General features: G+C 33.5%; 1 protein-coding gene across 1 annotated transcript; it reads left to right on the top strand.

The window, feature by feature from the left end:
• Positions 1 to 1646: 1646 nt before the first annotated feature.
• On the top strand, positions 1647 to 14402 carry LOC134276726 (uncharacterized). The gene is made up of 5 exons (XM_062758997.1): positions 1647 to 1702; positions 9929 to 10369; positions 10533 to 10706; positions 10904 to 11080; positions 13271 to 14402. Exons 1-5 carry the CDS (start codon positions 1648 to 1650, stop codon positions 13543 to 13545), a joined length of 1122 nt encoding a protein of 373 aa, XP_062614981.1. The 5' UTR covers position 1647; the 3' UTR covers positions 13546 to 14402.
• Positions 14403 to 20135: the final 5733 nt, after the last annotated feature.

The raw sequence follows: 20135 nt of genomic DNA on the forward strand, positions 1-20135 counted from the left end.
GATAATTTGCAATGTCAAAAATCAAATATAATAGATGGAAAAAAACTCGCCTAAGTACTAGTAATTTACTTTGATAACCGATATTTGACATAACCGAGGAGTGAAAAATGAACATCGTGATCGATTCTTACCAATGTATTTTGTTGATTTGCCGATACTGATGAATCCATTTCTTCACGCTCACAATTTACCTAAAATCTTACACATTCTGGCCGCTTCTAACGAAATTGGGATGAGTTTTGGTCAGTTTTACCTGTGTTAGTGAAAGTTTTATAAATTTTCTTGAACAACATAAGCATGATAAGTTTTTTCCCTCGGAAATTAAATTTTAATGACGCTAAATGTACTGGAAGTGATTGCTGAGAACAATTTGTTTGCAGTGAAACAGTTTCAATATACAGGTAAAGTGGCTGACTTTTATCAATAAACTTCATTCCTTTATAACGGAAAATATTCTAATTATTCAAAATAATGTGTATTGTTTGATAACATGTAAAACCTGTCTATGAGGAAAAGAACTGTAAAACCTTTTTAAAAATATTTAATGACAAAGGCGTTTCACTTTTACGTTTTTCAAATTAATCAAGATGGAGGTAAGAGCGCTTGTTCCTAAAATTTTTTTTTTATTAATGGAATTATTTTTCAGATACTATCTGGTTTAAAAAGATATACAGGGGATATAATGTAGACCAATCTATTTCTGCATTATTGAAATGAGTTTTTTTTTTTATGAAAAATCAAAAATCATAAGATTAATTTTTGGAAACTAAAGGCTGAAACTTAATTCACGCTTGAAAACATTTTAAATTAGAGATGGTTTATTTCGATGATAGCTTTGAGAAAAATGTCCCGAATGACAGGGAAAAAGGTATCTTTTGAAAACTTTTACATTATCGTGGAAAAATATGGCCTGGAAGAAGTTTATTCCTGTAATTCGGAATGGACGAATGAGGGTGTAGACAAAGATAAAGGTATTGACAAAGATCAGCTTAAACATTAGTCTTTTTTCATTTACACGGCATTTACATGTAATATTTCAAACGGTTTGTGTTTCTTCGATTAGAAGAATAAGCTGTCACTTTCAAGCTTGAAATTGCTCTCTCTCTCTCTCTCTCTCTCTCTCTCTCTCTCTCTCTCTCTCTCTCTCTCTCTCTCTCTCTCTCTCTCTCTCTCAGAGGATACGTATTATTATTCAAGTCTTAATTCATGTATTATTTTATCTAGATCATCTGACTATGTGAGAAAACGAGGAGATATTAAATCCATGTAAATTCACGAAAAATGCATTCTCATGAACTACCAAGAAGCAAAAAAAAGTCTTCACATGATATTCATATGAAACATTTTTTTTCACATTATTTCATGCGAATTTCTTTTAGCATTATATTCGTGCCAATTTCATGTAAAATCCGCATGATATTTTTATGCAAATATCATGTGTGGTTTTTTCGTCTCCTTTTCATGCGAAGAATTCAGTTGATATTCGTGCGATTTTCATATGAAGTTCATGTGAACTACTTTTCTTTATGTACCTGTACATCAGAAGATACACTTTTCATATATTATGATACATGTATATTGTAATATACTTTTATTCTCTACAAATGTATTTCTTTGAGATTTCAGAGGAGTATTTCATGGTTAAATATGAAAGAGGAGATGAAAGCAGTGATATTTTGCCTTCTTTTGTCATACATGAGAGGTAATATGATTTTTAAAATAATATTTTAAAATTTAGCGACCAAACGCATCGTAAAAGGGATAATTAAGTTGTTTAAGAATAATTTTTTTTACATATTCAATGAATGACTTATCAAAATTCATGGGAAAAAATATTGTTTCCCATGTACATAAACGTCTATAATAGTTGTTTTCCTTCATATAAGAGAGCTTGTCTTTTAGAAACAGCCACTGTCACTGTTCTGCAATGCTGAAAAAGTTAATAATGAAATTATTCTAATAATATTCAAGAATGCAGTAATCATATCAATAAACTAGTGATCAGATTATTGAGCTTAGAACCTAAAACTGGTTCTATTTATCTGTTTTTTTTTTTTTTTTTGAGAACCTGATGTTCTAGAAAATTCGGGTGTATCTCCCTCTGTGAACAATAAAAATTACATGGTCACTAGATCTTTTACTTTACTTAGGGAGAATGTTAGGTTTGTATAGTTTTTATATTGATATAACTGAGGCCAGCATTGCGTTTGATACAGGAACTAGTACATGTATGTAACCCTTCGGCAGGGGATACTCAATCCCACATGGCACCTGATCCCACCTCTGATGATTTAGAGTCCTTGTTTGACAACCTCCTGATTTGCATTGTTTGATAGATTTTTGAGTTTGAATACTGTTCGTTATCTCCGTATATTTTACTATACATACTTGTGTTAATGAAATTTCAAAGAAAATAATTTAAAGTTAAGGCAACACAAAGTCACATTCATCTAATTATCCGAACAAGATAACATCTATATGGTACAGAGTAACGAGAATGAATTATGTTTCCTTTTCAAACCAAAACTGACTTTTTTCAGGAAAAACAACAATTTATTTACAAGAGATCAGAGAGAATGGAAAAGATAATTGAACAAATGCCGTATAGCGATTTTTCTTGGCGGTTGTAAAATTTGCCTTCATGATTGGCTTAAGTATGCCAATTTCTTTGGTGCTGGCCCTTTATATGATGTTACGGAATTATGGATATAATGGACAGTATTCAAGATCAAACAATACAAAATATGATTAGATGCATAGCAAACACGGACCTCCGAAACATCAGACGTGGGATCAGGTGACATGAAGGAGTGAACATCCCCTGCCGACCGGTCACAGGTTTAAAACTCTTTGCAGAAGAACACTTAGAAGAAAAATATTTTAGCAATTAAAATTTTTACTACTACGAAAAACGCCTAAACAAGCATCCCGCTAAAATAACCCACTATCATTAATTAACACAATCACACACGCACACTCACTTAAATTATACCAAAAATGTTATTAAAAATGAGGAATAAATCAATATGTTCAAATTTTAACAATTATCATAAACACTTGTTCTTAAACTATTGATCTAAATTCTAACCTGTTAAATATTTCCTGCAATGCCCACAAATATATCAATATAAAAAGTTCACTCCCTACATCTCTACACTATACTCCGAGCCAACGTAAATTCAGTAGGTGCTAAAATAAAAACGCTCCTTATAATCAGAAAATAATTATTTCCTTTTCATATGGCGATATTATTAAAAATTTATGCTTGGCATCAATTAATAACCATTTAGTCATGTTTTTGTTTCAATATAACATAAACATTAAGATATTTTTAATATCACCTGTTTCATAATTACGTATTTACAGTTAACATAGATACAAAATGGCGGACAATACTTCCATTCACTTACTTACGCTCATACATTTGAAAAAAAAATAAAATCCAGGAATAAAAATACAGTAAATATAGAATTAGACTGTTCTTTGAATTGTATAGAGTTCCCCGCTTGGCGCAGTTACTAGAGTTTCTGCTATGGAGTCACAGAGTAAGGAATTATACGTCTCGGATTCGAATCCCACTGTAAGACATGCAAACCGGTCCTTCGGATAAAACCGAATATAAACCGAAGTAACTTCATTTCGTATATTATATGGTCGATACAATAACCTTGTTAACAAATACAATGTATCATTGAGACAAATGCTGACTGACGTTTTTCATTCTAATTGTTAATCCATAATTTATACACTGAATTGACGACGGATTTTTCTGTTATTTCCCGATCACGACAAGGAGCACAAGCGGGTGTGACGGATCAGCAGGGGATATTCTCTCCTCCATGACACCTGATCCCACCTCTGATGTATCGGGGGTCCGTGTTTTCTCTGCTCCTATTTTGTATTGTTTTGTGGATTTCATATTGAATACTGTTTGTTATCTCCATATCTTGTAGTGGTAGGTGCTGGTACGAAAAAAGAGCCCCACTTTTCCCCGAGTGCCAAGCATAGGTCAAAATTTGAAGCTCTCCATATGAGTTAATTTTTTTAGAAGGACGTCAAACAACAAACAATCAAACAAAAAAGTATAGTTTATTCGTCGTTTTTTTTTTTTTTTTTTTTGTTGTTGTTTAACGTCCTTCTCAGAATTGTTCACTCATATTGAGACGCCTCCACTTGCCGGTGGAGAGCTGCAAATTTATTTTTTCCTATACTCAGCACTTTTGAGCAAGGATGGTCTTTTCCGTACCTGAGAACCTACTGAGACAACGGACCTCGGTTTATACGGTGTCATCCGAAGGACCGGTCTCCAAGTTCCACACTGGGATTCGAACCTGCGATGTACAGATGTAAGGATCAATTCATTACTTCCAGCTAGAAAAATATTGTTAATAAAATGTAGTTTGTGTCTCATTCAGAACACTAGCGCTTTAAGGGTAAGGAAAACAAGCAGCATCTCCTATGCCTTTCAATGAACAAAACATTTTTTCTATAAATGTGCTCGTGGTCAGGTGTTTAGGCCAGGGAATCAACTTGACAATTGTATTCACCGATAGTACAACAAAAGAACAGACGCATATCGCTTTGCAGAATGAATTTGAGAAACCTAGACTTCCACAATTTATGCAACAAATGAATTGTTTGTCATTGTGAGTATGAAAAAAATGGAACATAAAAAAAAGGTTTTCAGTTACGGTATGGATGTGCCTTTCCGATCATCATAAGATTTCCCCTTTTCAAGCGAAAATTCCTGTTGTATTCGTAGTAACCCATAATGCAATTCTCATTCATCTGATTTGTCAGTTAATATCATATTGGTGCTTCATTCTCTAATCTGACGCCAAAAAATATTGTCCCGGTTCTCATTCAAAAATATTTGTCCAAAAAGAAACAATAATTCATTACTGCTGAAAATTGTATCATAGAGAATACTTATTTAAGTATGAATAAATTCAAGTGAGATCAATTGAAGTACATTTCTACAGATATTAAAGGGTGTTGAAAACTGAAACGCAACATATCTTTTCTGTTTACCATGTCTCCACGTACTAATCTCTAGCCACATTTCCGTGAATAATTTAACCTCTCGCTGTAGTCACGCTAACTCTCGCCAGAGCCACCGCCAGAACTATTCTGAACTAACCGGGTATTATAATTTGCAGAACACCGAAAATAGAAGGTTCCGAACATATTAGTGACTTTAACTCACAAATCAGCTGAATGAGAATTGCATTATGTGTTACTATGAACACTACAGGAATTTTACGCTTGATAAATTCCTTTATTGTACTATCAGTGAATACAATTGTCAGGCGGATTCCCTGGCTAAAACACGTGATCACGAATATAGTTATGAAAAAAATGTTTTGTCCATTTACATGCATACGAGAAGCTGCTCGTTTTCCTTACCCTTGAAGTGCTGGTGTTCTGAACTTCACACTAACTACGTATACATTTTATTAAACATATTTTTTCTAGTTAACAACAAATTAAAAACGCCCGTGACATCTTTCATAGTTTCTAATCTGTTCATTTTGCACTTCATTGACATGATCATAGGTTGACCTGAAAACGTGTTCCAAGTAAAATGTGAACATGTATTGGCGTAAACGTATTCAATCAGCAATTGGTCAGCTGCTCGTGGTTAGATCCTCTGTGCGCATTAATAACAATGGCCATATAAGGCAAACAAAGGTTTGTCATTGTAGATGATATTACACATTATTTTTTTTTTATACCACCGTATAGGTCGCTAGTGAGCTCTAATTTTTGACGTAAACTATGATAAGATGTATTGTTATTTACCAACCACCCCCACCCCCATCCTTTAGCCACCCTTTTCTGTTGAAAATCACGAAAGTGTTTCAGAAAGGCCTGGAAACACAATTTTCACATGGCATGTTTTCAAAAGAAACAAACTATAGCAATTTCCTGTTTACTGCCAATTTTATTTATAAAAGCGGTTCTACCCTATAACCTTTGAATAGATAAACCAAAACCACGTGTCTTGAATTTAAATCACAATATTTCCATTTCTAATTTTTCTCTCTATGTTAACTCTTTGAAAGTTAGCGGAGTTAATTTCTTGATAATTCTACCGGAATGTAAATTAGGCAGGTCAATCGGTCAAGAGCTATAAGGAGGCCTAATATGCATGCAAATCTCGTGCACATCTGTCTCTGAGTCTGACGCTAAGGAGACCAAACATAGATTATCTGATAAATATCTGAAAATCCCGTGTGGCTGCCGTTGTGATTGACGTCAGTGGGCGAGGACTATTGAAATTGGGATGGGAATCCTCGTGTAATTTAAATCTATGTCTACATGTTTAAAGTCTAAGTCTACAATTTTATTTCACAATGAAATGGAATTATAAGGAATCACTGTCTAGTTAGTATAGTGTGCCAGGGCATCAACATTAGTGGGAAACATAGGATAATTTGCATAACGGGCAAATCCCGTGTGGCTGCCGTTGTGTTTGACGTCAGTGGGCGAGGACTATTGAAATTGGGATGGGAATCCTCGTGTAATTTAAATCTATGTCTACATGTTTAAAGTCTAAGTCTACAATTTTATTTCACAATGAAATGGAATTATAAGAAATCACTGTCTAGTTAGTATAGTGTGCCAGGGCATCAACATTAGTGGGAAACATGGGATAATTTGCATAACGGGCAAATCCCGTGTGGCTGCCGTTGTGTTTGACGTCAGTGGGCGAGGACTATTGAAATTGGGATGGGAATCCTCGTGTAATTTAAATCTATGTCTACATGTTTAAAGTCTAAGTCTACAATTTTATTTCACAATGAAATGGAATTATAAGGAATCACTGTCTAGTTAGTATAGTGTGCCAGGGCATCAACATTAGTGGGAAACATGGGATAATTTGCATAACGGGCAAAGCCCGTTATGCAAATTATCCCATGTTTCCCACTATTGTTGATGCCCCTGGCATACTATACTAACTAGACAGTGATTCCTTAAATTACTATAGTAGGGGTGATATTAAATCACATGCTGAGGATGGAGTGTTTTTTAAGTGATGTAAAGTAGCATCCAGTTGTTAATTTATTAGAAATGTTTTATTGTTCATGTTAATTCATTATCTTATCATTTACTTGAATTATTGATGCAATACACATTGCACTTCGACATTGTAATGTAAACAAATGCTGTTTTTGTGTTACTAGACAATCTACTGATATATTGTTGAACAGACAGTAAGGTACAGTGATACTAAGATGTTACATGTCAGTTTTTCATCATTATCTACCATATTACGACTGTAATATACTTACTTATTTCAGCATCATCACATGTGTTGAAAATTGGGCGCCTGTCATCTTTCTTACGGAGATAGTAGTCATGTGTATGGCACGCCAAATTCACAAAAATGAGATAATCATAGTTTCACAATTGATAAACTAGGTTTATCGACTGTAAACTATAGTTTACAAACCGTAAACTATAGTTAACGAGTTAAGTATAGTTTTCATCTGTAAAACTATATTTAACGGTTGTTAACTATTATTTACGAATGTTAATTTAAGTTTATCTGTCTGTAATAAAGCGTTAACAATAGATTTTGTTGATAAACATAGATTCACGTTTGTAAACTATAGTTTACAATCGTAAACTATAGTTAAGAGTTGTTAATCATAGTTTCACAAATTATTTATCAGATCGTGAACTATAGTTAACGGTTTGTAAACTATAGTTTACAAATCCTGAAACTGTATTTATCAGATAATCTATGTTTTGCAATCGCAAATGATAGTTTTCGGTGTTAAGTATAGTTTACGGTTGTGAAACATAGATTATCGCGTTAACTATAGTTTACAGATGAAAAATATAGATTAACGTTGTTAACTATAGTTTACAGTCCGTAAACTATAGTTTACAACCGATAAACCTAGTTTATCGACTGTGAAACTATATTTTACTCATTTTTGTGAATTTGGCGTGCCATACATGTGACATAAACATTCATTGTCGTTTTACAATTGAGAAGACCGAAATAACACTGTCCGTGTCCTCAAATGCTTATAATTGAGAGTTAAATGTTATTTTCTTGCAGTATTGTCATTTAATTATGTTTTATTTGACGAAAAGTTTTGGAACTTGAATATGTAGCGTAATACTTATGTGTGCGCTTTATTGTCCGGTATTACTACGCCGTGGATTTTGTGTGTTCGTTTTATTAAAGATTGTTTATTGAACTTATTTTATTATGTATATCGAATAGAATTTATAGCTCCCACCTTACATGTAGAAAGGACATTCTTGGCGATGTCATTTTCTTTGTATTACACAACAGCCTCAGGTATGTAAAGTAGTTCTAGGGGGCTCCAGAAAGGACAATTATTCATTGGTTTGTTGTGATCACGTGACCATTATAGAAGGTTATATATATACTAGCAGCAAACGTCAGTATCATCATAACAATCATCAGATCATAATACGTCATCAACATCACTGACTGTATATAAGCTGTAAATTACTAGCGACTTAGGTATGAGAAAATAACGTAAACTTTAATACAAATTATGTAGCGTATAATTTCTCCACCACACGGACACCGTAATTAGGCCAGAGATGTTAGATTTATTAAAACTTATTATACCTACGAAACGAAATGAGCATTATCTACACTACAGCTAGGACTTATACTCATAGATGTACTGACTGTTTTGTTATATTTCATTGAAGTCTTTATTAAATGAAATATTTGAAGTGAGATATGGAACTTAGTTACGATTTACAAGGATGTGAAGTAAATTATCAAGGGTGTTTAAATACCTGCGACGGGGCTGAGGATGCCCTCCCCCCTTTTATATGTGGACGGATGTCTTGAGTAGTCCTGATAAAAACTAATTAACTGAATTTACATGGGATGGATCATAGTAAGCTGTTTGGCATTTGACAGGGTGCTGAGGAAGCTTACAGTATATTAAGCATGACTAGGAATACTGCAAAATATAATCACTACCTAGGGTCCGTTTTTCCTGCAGAACTATGCTAATCTGTGCTGTACGTTTCAGGCACATGCTGGTGCAAAAATTAATAATATTTGATTTAAGGAATCACTGTCTAGTTAGTATAGTATGTCAGGGCATCAACGATGGTGGGAAACATGGGATAATTTGCATAACGGGCGATGCCCGTTTTGCATAAATTATCCCATGTTACCACTATCGTTGATGTCCATGGCATACTATACTAACTAGACAGTGATTCCTTATATTTCCATTTCATTGTGAAATAAAATTGTAGATTTAAAACTTTAAAAATGTAGACGTAGACTTGAATTACACGAGGACTTCCATGCCAATTTCAATAGTCCTCGCCCACTGACGTCAAATACATAGGCAGCCGCACGAGATTTACATGCATATTTTGCCTCCTTAGCGTCAGACACAGAGACAGATGAGCACGAGATTTGCATGCATATGAGACCTCCTTAGCTCCTGACTTATCAACCTGCCTAATTTACATTCCGGCAGAATTATCAAGAAATAAACTCCGACAACTTTCAAAGAGTTGTCACAGAGAAAAAAATTATAAGTGGAAATATTGTCCCATTAAACTGTGTCTTGAAAACTGGAAAGTTCTGCCGGGATTAATCTATTAGCTTTTGTTATCTTTCGGCTGAAATTGTTTGCAAATAAATCGGGGTGCTAATAAAGAGCTTTTTGAAGGACGAAACTGCAAAAAATAGAAGGGGTACGCAAAGGATTAAACTTGTGATTGTTACAAACAGCATATAAAAAATATAAACTGGCGGTAGATTGCACGCTCATGTGGACTGGGAGACATACTTTTAATCGCCATGGTGTCGAATAAAAATGATAAATATAACAACTTATATATTATTTGTATTACAAAAATTGAAATGCTTTTGTCTTAACGCATTTTTCTCTTTACCCTGCAGCTTCCGAAATCATCGAAATTTTGACACAGGATGATATGCAATATGTTAAGCTTAGTACGCATTGCATCACTGCAGCAGAAAGATCATTTTTCACTTTTGAAGTCAAGGCCATACATAATGCTCACTTTGCCTTAATGAGTGCGGATGACGACAACGAGCCTCTGTATGAAATCGTTCTTGGCGGATGGGAAAATTCGATATCGTGTATTAGATTAAAGAAGCAAGGTATATGCTACGGTACAGAACTAGACCAAGTTTTACAGGAAAGCAGCTTTAAGACATTTTGGGTGTATTGGCTGAATGGTAACATCACCGTTGGTTTAGGAAATACACATGATGGAAATATATTTATGAATTATTTTCATTCTACTCCGTATCCCGTGAAGTACTTCGCTGTAATGACCGGCTTTGGTTCAACAGGACACTGGAAATTTAAAAACGGTAAGCTATTAAATAAATGTATTCTTATAAAACCACGAGAAATCAAATCCAAAATGGATTTATGATAAAGTAAATGATAAAATTAATAATGATAAAGAAAAATTTAATTTTATAAATTAGAGATATTTTTTTTTCAAGAAATTTAAAAATTTTTATTGCAAAGATGTCCGATGCAATTTTGAGGTCTTTAACAATACCAAAGTTGTCGAGAACAACACAAATTGCCATGGATCCATGAAGTATGAGTGTCACAGAGGGTTCTATCTTTACAGTGGAAATTTAAAACGTACCTGTTTAAACAACAGGACATGGTCGAGAGAACCCCCTTACTGTAAACGTGAGAATGTCGTTTTCTTTTACCTAAATTATATAGATAAGAACGAGTTCTTTCTCACATGGGTTGGTCCCTGGGAAGATCTGAGAATATATTTATTTATCAAACACAACCAACAAATCTATTTTAACATACCCCATTTAACCGGTATTTTAATCCTAATAGAGTGATATGATAAATTAACTTAATTTGTGTTCTAGGCATTTTGTGTCCACAGCTTACGTCGACAACCTCTTATAAAATTCAACACCAGGACACCTATGTTGGGGGAAATGTCACTGTCGCGTGTTCTAATAACTTTCGCCATTTCTCGGGTAACCTGACCAGGAAGTGTGCATTAAGTGGATTATGGGAAGGCGAGGAACCTGTGTGCTTACGTAAGTGTGAGACAGGAGTTTGTGGTATACTTGTATTTAAAAATATGCTTAAGCATAAATATACTAAAAATTACCTCTTGCTATAGATTATTACACCTGGATACAGATGACTCCTTTAACTGATTTGCCCTAAATCCAGGGGAGGAGAAGGGGCTGTATTAAATTCAGGCTTCCACATCAAGTCACCCCTAAATATTCGCATTCCCATCTGTTAGTACTGCAACTACACTGTCCTTGAAAATTTGAAGAATTATAGTTTTCTAAAATGAGTAGATAATTTCACCCAAATTTGAGTTAGTACAGCAGGGATGGATAAGTTGGATTTTGCAGACCAGGAATGGGCAAAAATTCTTCAAAACTATTTCACGTTCTATCAATAAAATTCTTCAAGATCATATGCATATTACAAAAGCAATAGTCATGGGAGTTAATTATCTAACATATTCCTCGCCTGCGTGTCGCAGTGGTTTGAGCGTTCGCTCTGCTCAAGGAGTTGATCCTTACGTCACGGGTTCGAATCCCTCTATGGGACACGGACACGGGTCCTTCAGATGAGACTGTATAGACTGAGGTCCTGTGTAACAGTTGATGCCAGTACAAAAAAGACTGCTCAATGACCTAAGTGCCAAGTATCGGACAATAATTTACAGCTGTCCATCTGCAAGTGGTGGCGTTTTCATATGAGTGAAAAACTCTCGAATGGAAAGTTAAAATTAATCAATCGAACATATTCACACATAGAATTTTAGTTTAGTTCAATTTCTGGGCAAATCCATGATTCTGGATCTACACAATGCATTTCAGTTTAGATATACGCGGCTGACAGGGAAAATTTGTCACATGATTATATATATAGCAAATACAAATGATCTACGGCGACATTACACCACTTACGACAAAGATTAGAATGACGCCGTACAAAATTAAAAAAAACTAGAGGAACTTTGAGCAACGAGCTCACTAAATGATACCCCCGCCTCCATATAATTATAATGACAAAGTTCCTGTTTTGATCTTGGAGACCCGAAATAAGAGTCAGATCGAAAAGAAAATAGGAGGTGCACAATGGCATTATGTATTAAAAAGTATGTGAAAGTATCATTAAAGCAATATGCGCTGTAACTTTGATGTCAGAATTTTTTGTTGCAAAATTGCGAATAACTATTTCAATGACAAAAAATAATGTTAATAGACGTCTGTTGTTCATATTTGTGATTAAGGAATTATTTATAAGCTTCGATTGAATCAAAATCACATTATTGTCGTCCTGTACAATAATGATTTTTTTTTATATAAAACTGTATATTGGATTGTATATAGAAGTCTTTCTTCTGCTTTATTTTAGTCTAATTGATCATAAAGGTTTAAGTTACATACAAATTTATCATAATAACACATTTTAACAGCAAAATAAAATTTTCAAAAATGCAGCTCATATTGCTTTAAGTTTTATTCAGCGATATAGGAAGAGTTGCAGATAAGATAGGTACCCTTTAATATTATAGAAAAAATGACAGTGTCAGTGTTTCCTCTGGAAAGCCTAAAATATGTGTCGGACCAAAATGTAAATCAGGAGGTGCACAATGGCACTATATAAAGTCTCATAAAATTTCATTCAGTGGTAAAAGAGGAATTGCAGATAAGAGATAGGTACCCCAAAGCGTAACAGACGGACATCCCGATTACTATATACCCTCCTGCTTTTTAAGCGGAGGATATAATAAAAGAAAAGTTTATTATAGTTTAAAAGCGGGAGGATATATAATAATCGGTATGTCTGTCCGTCTGTTTGTCTGCCTAGATGAGTGTCTGTCCGTTCGTCTGTTAGGCTTTGGGGTACACATCTCTTATTCGCAACTCCTCTCATACAAATGAATGAAATTTGATGAAACTTTCACATATTATTTGTTACATATTGCCATTGTGCACCTTCTATTTTACTTTTTAATCCGACACATATTATGGGTTTTCCATGGCAAAACATTGATACTGTCATTATATTCATATGGGAGGCAAGGGTATCATTATTTTGTTGAGCTCATTGCTCACAGTACTGTAGTTATTATTATTTGTTTTTGTTTTTTATTTTCAGTTTTCCTTTCTATGAGAAATGTTCAAGAAAATTAAATGCACTCATTAATACACTGCATACTTTGTACATACCAAAGCATTCTTATTTGTTTTCAATAGGTTGTAAATGCCCTTGTTCATTGACTGGTCAGCAGAAGTTCAATTCATCAACAGGACTGGAACAAAGGATTGAACAACGAAAAAAAGAACTAACGATCCTTAAGAACTCCACAAATTCTTTTTATCGAAAGAAGATCTCTGCTTCAGACAATCGGCCTTCATCCGCTGGACTTGGATATTTGTTTGGTTGTGGTGTTATTCTTTTCATTATCTTATCTTTGGTGATTTCAGATATGCCGAAATTTTACAGACATGTTCGATTTGGAGCAGATTGAAACTTTTTAAAACCGTTTTTATAAACACCATATTCGAAACATTACTTACATTTATATTTTATAATGTTTCAAATCTAATTAAAAAAGAAAATGATTTTAATTAAGATGTATACTGTAATTGCCCTTAAAATCGTTTACCTGCGTGGATACAAGCGGAAAATCTTATAATATATCTATTTTGATTTTTAGATTAAAGAATTGAAGGAAAAAGAAAATTCAAAGTATCGGGTACTGTGCCCTTCTGCCACTTTATTGTCTAAGTGGTTGTAATGCAATCATTTATGCCATGTTATTACAGCCTTATTTTGTATGTCCAGTGTCTTGTCTTTTCATCATAAAACTCCTAGTTTAAGATGGTGCCATTGGATGACTTTACATGTACATAGATAAATTACATGCGAATGGATAACGTACATTTAACATAAATATGACCAAGTTTAAAGGAATGTGAAAATAATTTTTGGCTGAAGGAAAGAGAAAAAAAGAGAAAGGGCTTCAATATTTGACATATAGCTTATTTTGACAACACATTTCAGACAGAATAATCATACAGTGTGTATTTGATTTCATAAAGAACTCAGTTTACTTCATGCATAAAACAGCCCTGTAGATATACAAATTTATTTACCATCACTTCCATATTAAACATTAAAATAAAGTAGAGACTTGGTACTTTCATTTCCTATTAGATATTTTCTTCTTAAACTCGACGCCTTGGAACACATACTTTTATGAAATTGCAATGTTCTTGAATTTTAATGTAAACACGTATATTTGAATAGATCAGAGAATAAAAATAGTATAAGCGCACCCTCTAACATAAAAATAAAACATGTCTTGTTACCCTCAGAAACAGATCTATCATTCACTAGTTGCTTATTTTGATCAGAGGTTGCGTTCTATATTAAATATTGAAAAATAGCTTTAAGGCCCTTTCACAATTGGCGCACGATCAGAAGCGACAAAATATTCGTGCGACCGAATAATTTTGGTTAGGATCGTAAACTGTTGCCAAAACAATCGCATATGAAAAAAGTGTTCGTACGAAATTTGCACGATCCAAAGCGATTTTTTTGTGCATTAAATCTTGCGATATATCTTCAAATATATGCGACTGTTGTAGAATGAATGCGAGTGTTGTAAGATAATGCGATAGGATTGCATGATCGTTCAGGAAATCGGACGATTGAACGTGCGACAATACGATTGAACGTGCGGTGCTCGTGCGCTCATGCATTCCATAGTACGAATGTTCGTGTGAGTCAGAGGGCCGGGTATACCACCCGTTTCCGACGCTCTTTAATTGACATAGTTTAAGATGCTTATAATTATACACGGTATATATACCTGTTGCAAAGCATGGCAATTGAAGGTGATAAATCAAGCAATGATAGTAAAACGTTGCAAGATTACATGAGACATGTTGAGCAACAGTCTCATGGTCGCAAAACACACGCAAAGACAGCTGCGATTCATCTTACGATCTTAAAAAATTGATCACAATTAATATACATAAAACGTTGTAAGACCTTCGTACTAATTTAAAATCGTTGAATTGCGATATATTTTGATCGCATTTGGTCGCGTCTGACATAGTGTGCATGTTGACTATTTTGAGGAGACTTGATGCGACCACTAATTTGTAAACACATGCAATGAATGCGAGACATCGTGCAACATAAGCGATAGCTCGTTGAAAATAATAAAGCTAAAATTTTCCGATCGCAAAGTGTTGTAAAGTGCTCGTGCGCCAGTTGTGAAAGGGCCTTTAAAAATTAACTGTTTTTGTAGACTTTTCAGAATATGAGGAAATTGACGCATTTTGTGACGTCATAATGCATTGACTAGCAAGAAATACTTGATATCGCGATTTATTATATACCTAATGTGTATCACCCAATTTTACTGTTGAATTTACGCTATCACGTGACGTCGTGATCCGATTTTCCGGATCACCAACATGTTGTTTTCTGAATCCATATCACCACTCTCTGAAACTGATGACGTGGTACGCAGAAATATGACGTTATTTTTTTGCGCTTTAAAAAGTCCCTTGTTATTATGCTTTGTTTTATGGATAAATGTTGTGCAATTGATCTCTAAAGCTTTCTTTTGCTATATTTTGCTAGTTATGAGGGGGTATATAATAAATTTATCATTATAACAGTAACCTGATCCGAAGAGCCGTATCACGTCTCGTTGAAAGGCGCGGATCATCAGATCAAACTCGACGCTTCGCGTCTCGTTAGATCTTTGATGATCCGCGCCTGTTTTTATACGACCCTTCGGATCAAGTTACTGTTATAATAATATATATTACTTAACTTAGCGGAACTCTTTCGCGATGGAGGTAGGAAACGTCTGTTTGGTGGGGGCAAATGTGCTATTGTATACAATGCAAGATCGATCATTGTAGAATTTTAAGGATAGATAAGTAAAAAATCCTGGTGGAATACCTTTCTAAACAATTGCTGAACTAGCCTAATAAATTTTTGAGAGAAGCCAATCCTAAATTGTTACATTTTTAACGATAATTTTAACTAAGCGGACTCTTCTCGTTAAATTTTCATTGCAAATCGACATTTTAAAGCAGATAAAATATTCTAAACTTTTCTTATTTGACAATCTACTATTTGGAGTTCTATATCTGGCAAAACATTGTGCTTTCGGCATTAAATTGTTCAAATTATTCGATTGTCACTACTGTAAACAATGTCATATGCCCCAGAAATTTAGACCTTTCTCGATTTCCGCAAAAGAGCGGTAGTAAGTTAGATAACTGCGAGATACTCATTGGTATTCGCGATATTACGTATTATGTCATATTTGACTGATATGCAAGCACCAAAGTCTTAATGCTATTTGATGCATTGTTAAATAAAATTAAAAAGTTTCAGTTTTTCGGAAATTCATAGGGCCAAAAAGGTCAGAAGTGAACCTTGTTCTTTGACTCAGAAGTTTCATCAATAAATTTTAAAGATTCTGCCTTGTTAAACATCCAAAACGACATCGTAAAATAAAGATCAAGAGTTAAATCAAATATTATGATACACTCAGATCATAGTGATGACTGCAAGTTAATAGTTTGATGAATGGATCAAAAATAAAACTGCTTTTTCAGATTCTATGATGTTTTTTTTATTTCAAGCTCACCTGGATTTATTGATTTGGCATATGAATGGAAGTAACTATGATATTTCTTCGTCGATAAATATGTCGAGTTAGAAACCAAACAAGTGCTTTCTTCACATGTATGTTTTTGATTACATTCTGCTTCATAGGAATATAAAGATAGGCCGGCTTATATGGACAATTAGTGACCAATGGAACTCCAAAGGGTTTTTTTTTTGTCCAAAGACTTCATAAATATTTAAAGTATCCCTTTTATCATCAACTTCAGAGTTCCCGTGTGAAGAATCTGAGGACTATCGTGATCTGACCTATTTTCGATCGCCATTTCTAGGAGTCCCAAGATTAAGCAATCTACACAAATTTTAGTAGGAAAGTTCTCATAAAGTCTAGTGCTCATCATGCAACAATTTATTTTTATCATATAATAATTAATTATATAAGTACTAATGTATGGCATTTGGTAATAAATTTTGGATTGCAACAAATTGATCGTCTTTTAACATACGCAGATTACTAAAATTTGATAAATTGGGTGAACAGATAACTATTCTAATCAGAGTTTAATGGCTTAGTAAATCGATGCAAGATCTAAATACTTTATGATATATAACTTGCCTATTTCCAGGAATTCTACTTAAATGGTACAGTGTAGCTTTGATTTCACATATCTATCCAGAACAGCATATTTATGCACACATTCGTAGACAATAGAATTTCCTTATTGAGTTTATCAAACACTTTAACTTTTAAAAAAAAGGTTGTGATGTTGAGATTTAAATTTTCATATAATTGTACAGGGTAGAGTTTTTTTTAATATGACAATTGCATGTATTGATTATCAATATTAATTAGATAGAAGAAAAGGCCGGAAAAGGTCATTTTTAGAGATATCTGCAGTACTTTCGATTAGCTAAATAATATGTATTAAATTCGAATTTTGTTCCTTATTCAGATAGATTATTTTTTAACATCCATTTATCATTTAAAATTAATGAGATTCAATGAAAAAAAAACTGAGCAGTTTCTGTCTTTTGTTAGATGAAAGTTAATCTAACCGTTTAGGTCTATCAATATATGTCACATTAACATAACCAAGCTTTTTTATGAACTTGATTACATTAAACATGATGAATTTAAATTTTGAATCGTCGACTTCCCTTATAAATGCAGCAATATATATAACGGGTTTATATCTCTCGGCTGCAGGGGATTCTCTGCGTATTTAAAACGAGGTAAGTTATCGAAAAACAAGTTGATGAAACAAGAACATCAGCAATCTCCTTAAAAGTCATCATTTTGTAAGTTATATTGTCGATATAATGACCTTTTTCAGCAGATACAATTAATCGTTAAGTTAAATGCTGACTTACGTTTTTCATACTATTTGTTAGGCCATTATTTGGACATTGAATTGATATATCCGTAATTTCCCGATCATGACACGGATGATTCCATCTCTGACATTTTAGAGGTCTGTGATTACTCTGCTCCTGTTTTGTACTGTTTAATGGATTTTTGAGCTTGTATAATATTCCTTATCTCCATATATTTCGAATTTTGAACTCCGACCAGACATGTATATTTTCTTTTATGTATTAAAAAACTCATATTTTCCAAATGAGTGCATGACCAAGATGCAGATTTTTTTTGCCAGCAAACCGTATGACTTTTCTGAAACAAATTTGCTTGGGTTACTGATTGACAATATCTATCTTGTTCTTTAAAGAATCTATTGAATTTCCCATGGGTACTAATTGTGCCCAGTTATTAGCAGACATATTTGTATACATATGAAACATTTAGATATATTGACTACGTATTGTCAATTAACAATTGTAATTTCCATTCTTAAGTCGATACGATATATCCTGGTGAGCTTGAGATAAAAGATACCACAGAGTCTGACACATCTGTTTCATATTTGAATATCTTACATACAAGAGATGTTAATGGTAATATAACAACCAAGCTCTATGATAAACAGTATGACTTTAACTTTTCTATCGTCAACTTCCCATACTTATATTCAGGAATATACCTTCATTACCTGCATACGGAGTTTATGTATCTCAGTTGATTTGATACGAAAGAGCATGCTCTACGTATGAACAATTTCTAAAATGAGGTAAATTACTGACAAACAAGTTGATGAATCAAAAATATCAGCAGCCTCGTTTAAAATCATCATTTCGTAAGTTCTATGGTTGATACAATAGCCTTGTCAGCAAATACAATTTATCATTAAGTAAAATGTTGACTGACTTCTTCATACAAATATGAATGTTACATCCATGGATGCATACAGACTTTGTATCTGGTCTGCATTTTTGAATGAGAAACCAGGCAAGGATTTGTTTTCTAATTAAGTATATTCCCAAGTAACTCAAGTTTTACCTGGACCCAAAAATTGATGCATCTAAGAATCTAGAATATTTCTTAATTAAAACACAGCTCTGCTCTGTAAATTTTGAATACATGCGTTTTATAGGATTAAACATGTCAGAAAACAAACTCTATTTAATAGATAATTCATGTAAATATTTGGTTACATGTTATATTTCAGTCAAAATAGAGTTATTTATTACTACATGTTTAACTTTTCAAAGCTGGTTTAAATGACGGTTAAAACGGTTTTAGCTAATATTTTTAAAATTCATAAATTTTCCTCTTGCCTATCAGAATAAGTAAAATAATATATTAAATAACCCTGAAATATCATTTAGAATCCAGGGGGAAGGTGATATAAAGCCGATATCATCGATCTTTGAAAATCGATGTCATTTTTTCCATTCTCGAGCTTTACACAAGTAGAGAACGGGCATGTTCTATATAAGACAAAAGTACATAAATATAACCAGACTGGTCTATATCCAATCAATCATCACAAGCAATAAATGCAACAGACCATATAAATGAATTTAAATCACGGCAGTTGCAGTAGCTTAAGGTATATGCCATCAATTCCTCTAGGAGATAGAGCGGCGTTCCAGACCATCTGAAGTCGACCAAAAGGATTCATCACAGATACAGCATAATAGTTTTATGATGTATTTCTTATTACTTGGTTTATGACTGGATTAAAAATAAAGGTATGTAAAAGGAGATGAAAGTTGAACTTAGGAAGATAAATACTCATTTAACCTACATGTACATGTATTCTACGATAAACAGGTTTCCTTTCCCGTAATCATTGTCTAAAGTTTGACGTTTAGTGTCAGAAAGGAAATTTGAAAAATAAGGTTAAATAAAGCATTGATACGCTTTAATTTTAATTGTTTAATGGTTGTATAAATAGTTGAACAGTTATAAGTTTTGAAGATATGAACATTTTAATTCAAAATTTTCCTAAAGCTTATTGGGATTTTTAGACATCCATATCTGTTTCACATCGCTTCTCGAATATATTGCTGCACAGTGCTCCTGAAGCTTGTCCTTTATTGTTGTTAATATTTTTTGTG

Source organism: Saccostrea cucullata, unplaced genomic scaffold (assembly GCF_032062105.1).
Source record: "Saccostrea cucullata isolate Sc308-1 unplaced genomic scaffold, CSIRO_AGI_Scuc_v1 ctg212, whole genome shotgun sequence".
NCBI classification, from domain to species: Eukaryota; Metazoa; Mollusca; class Bivalvia; order Ostreida; family Ostreidae; genus Saccostrea; species Saccostrea cuccullata.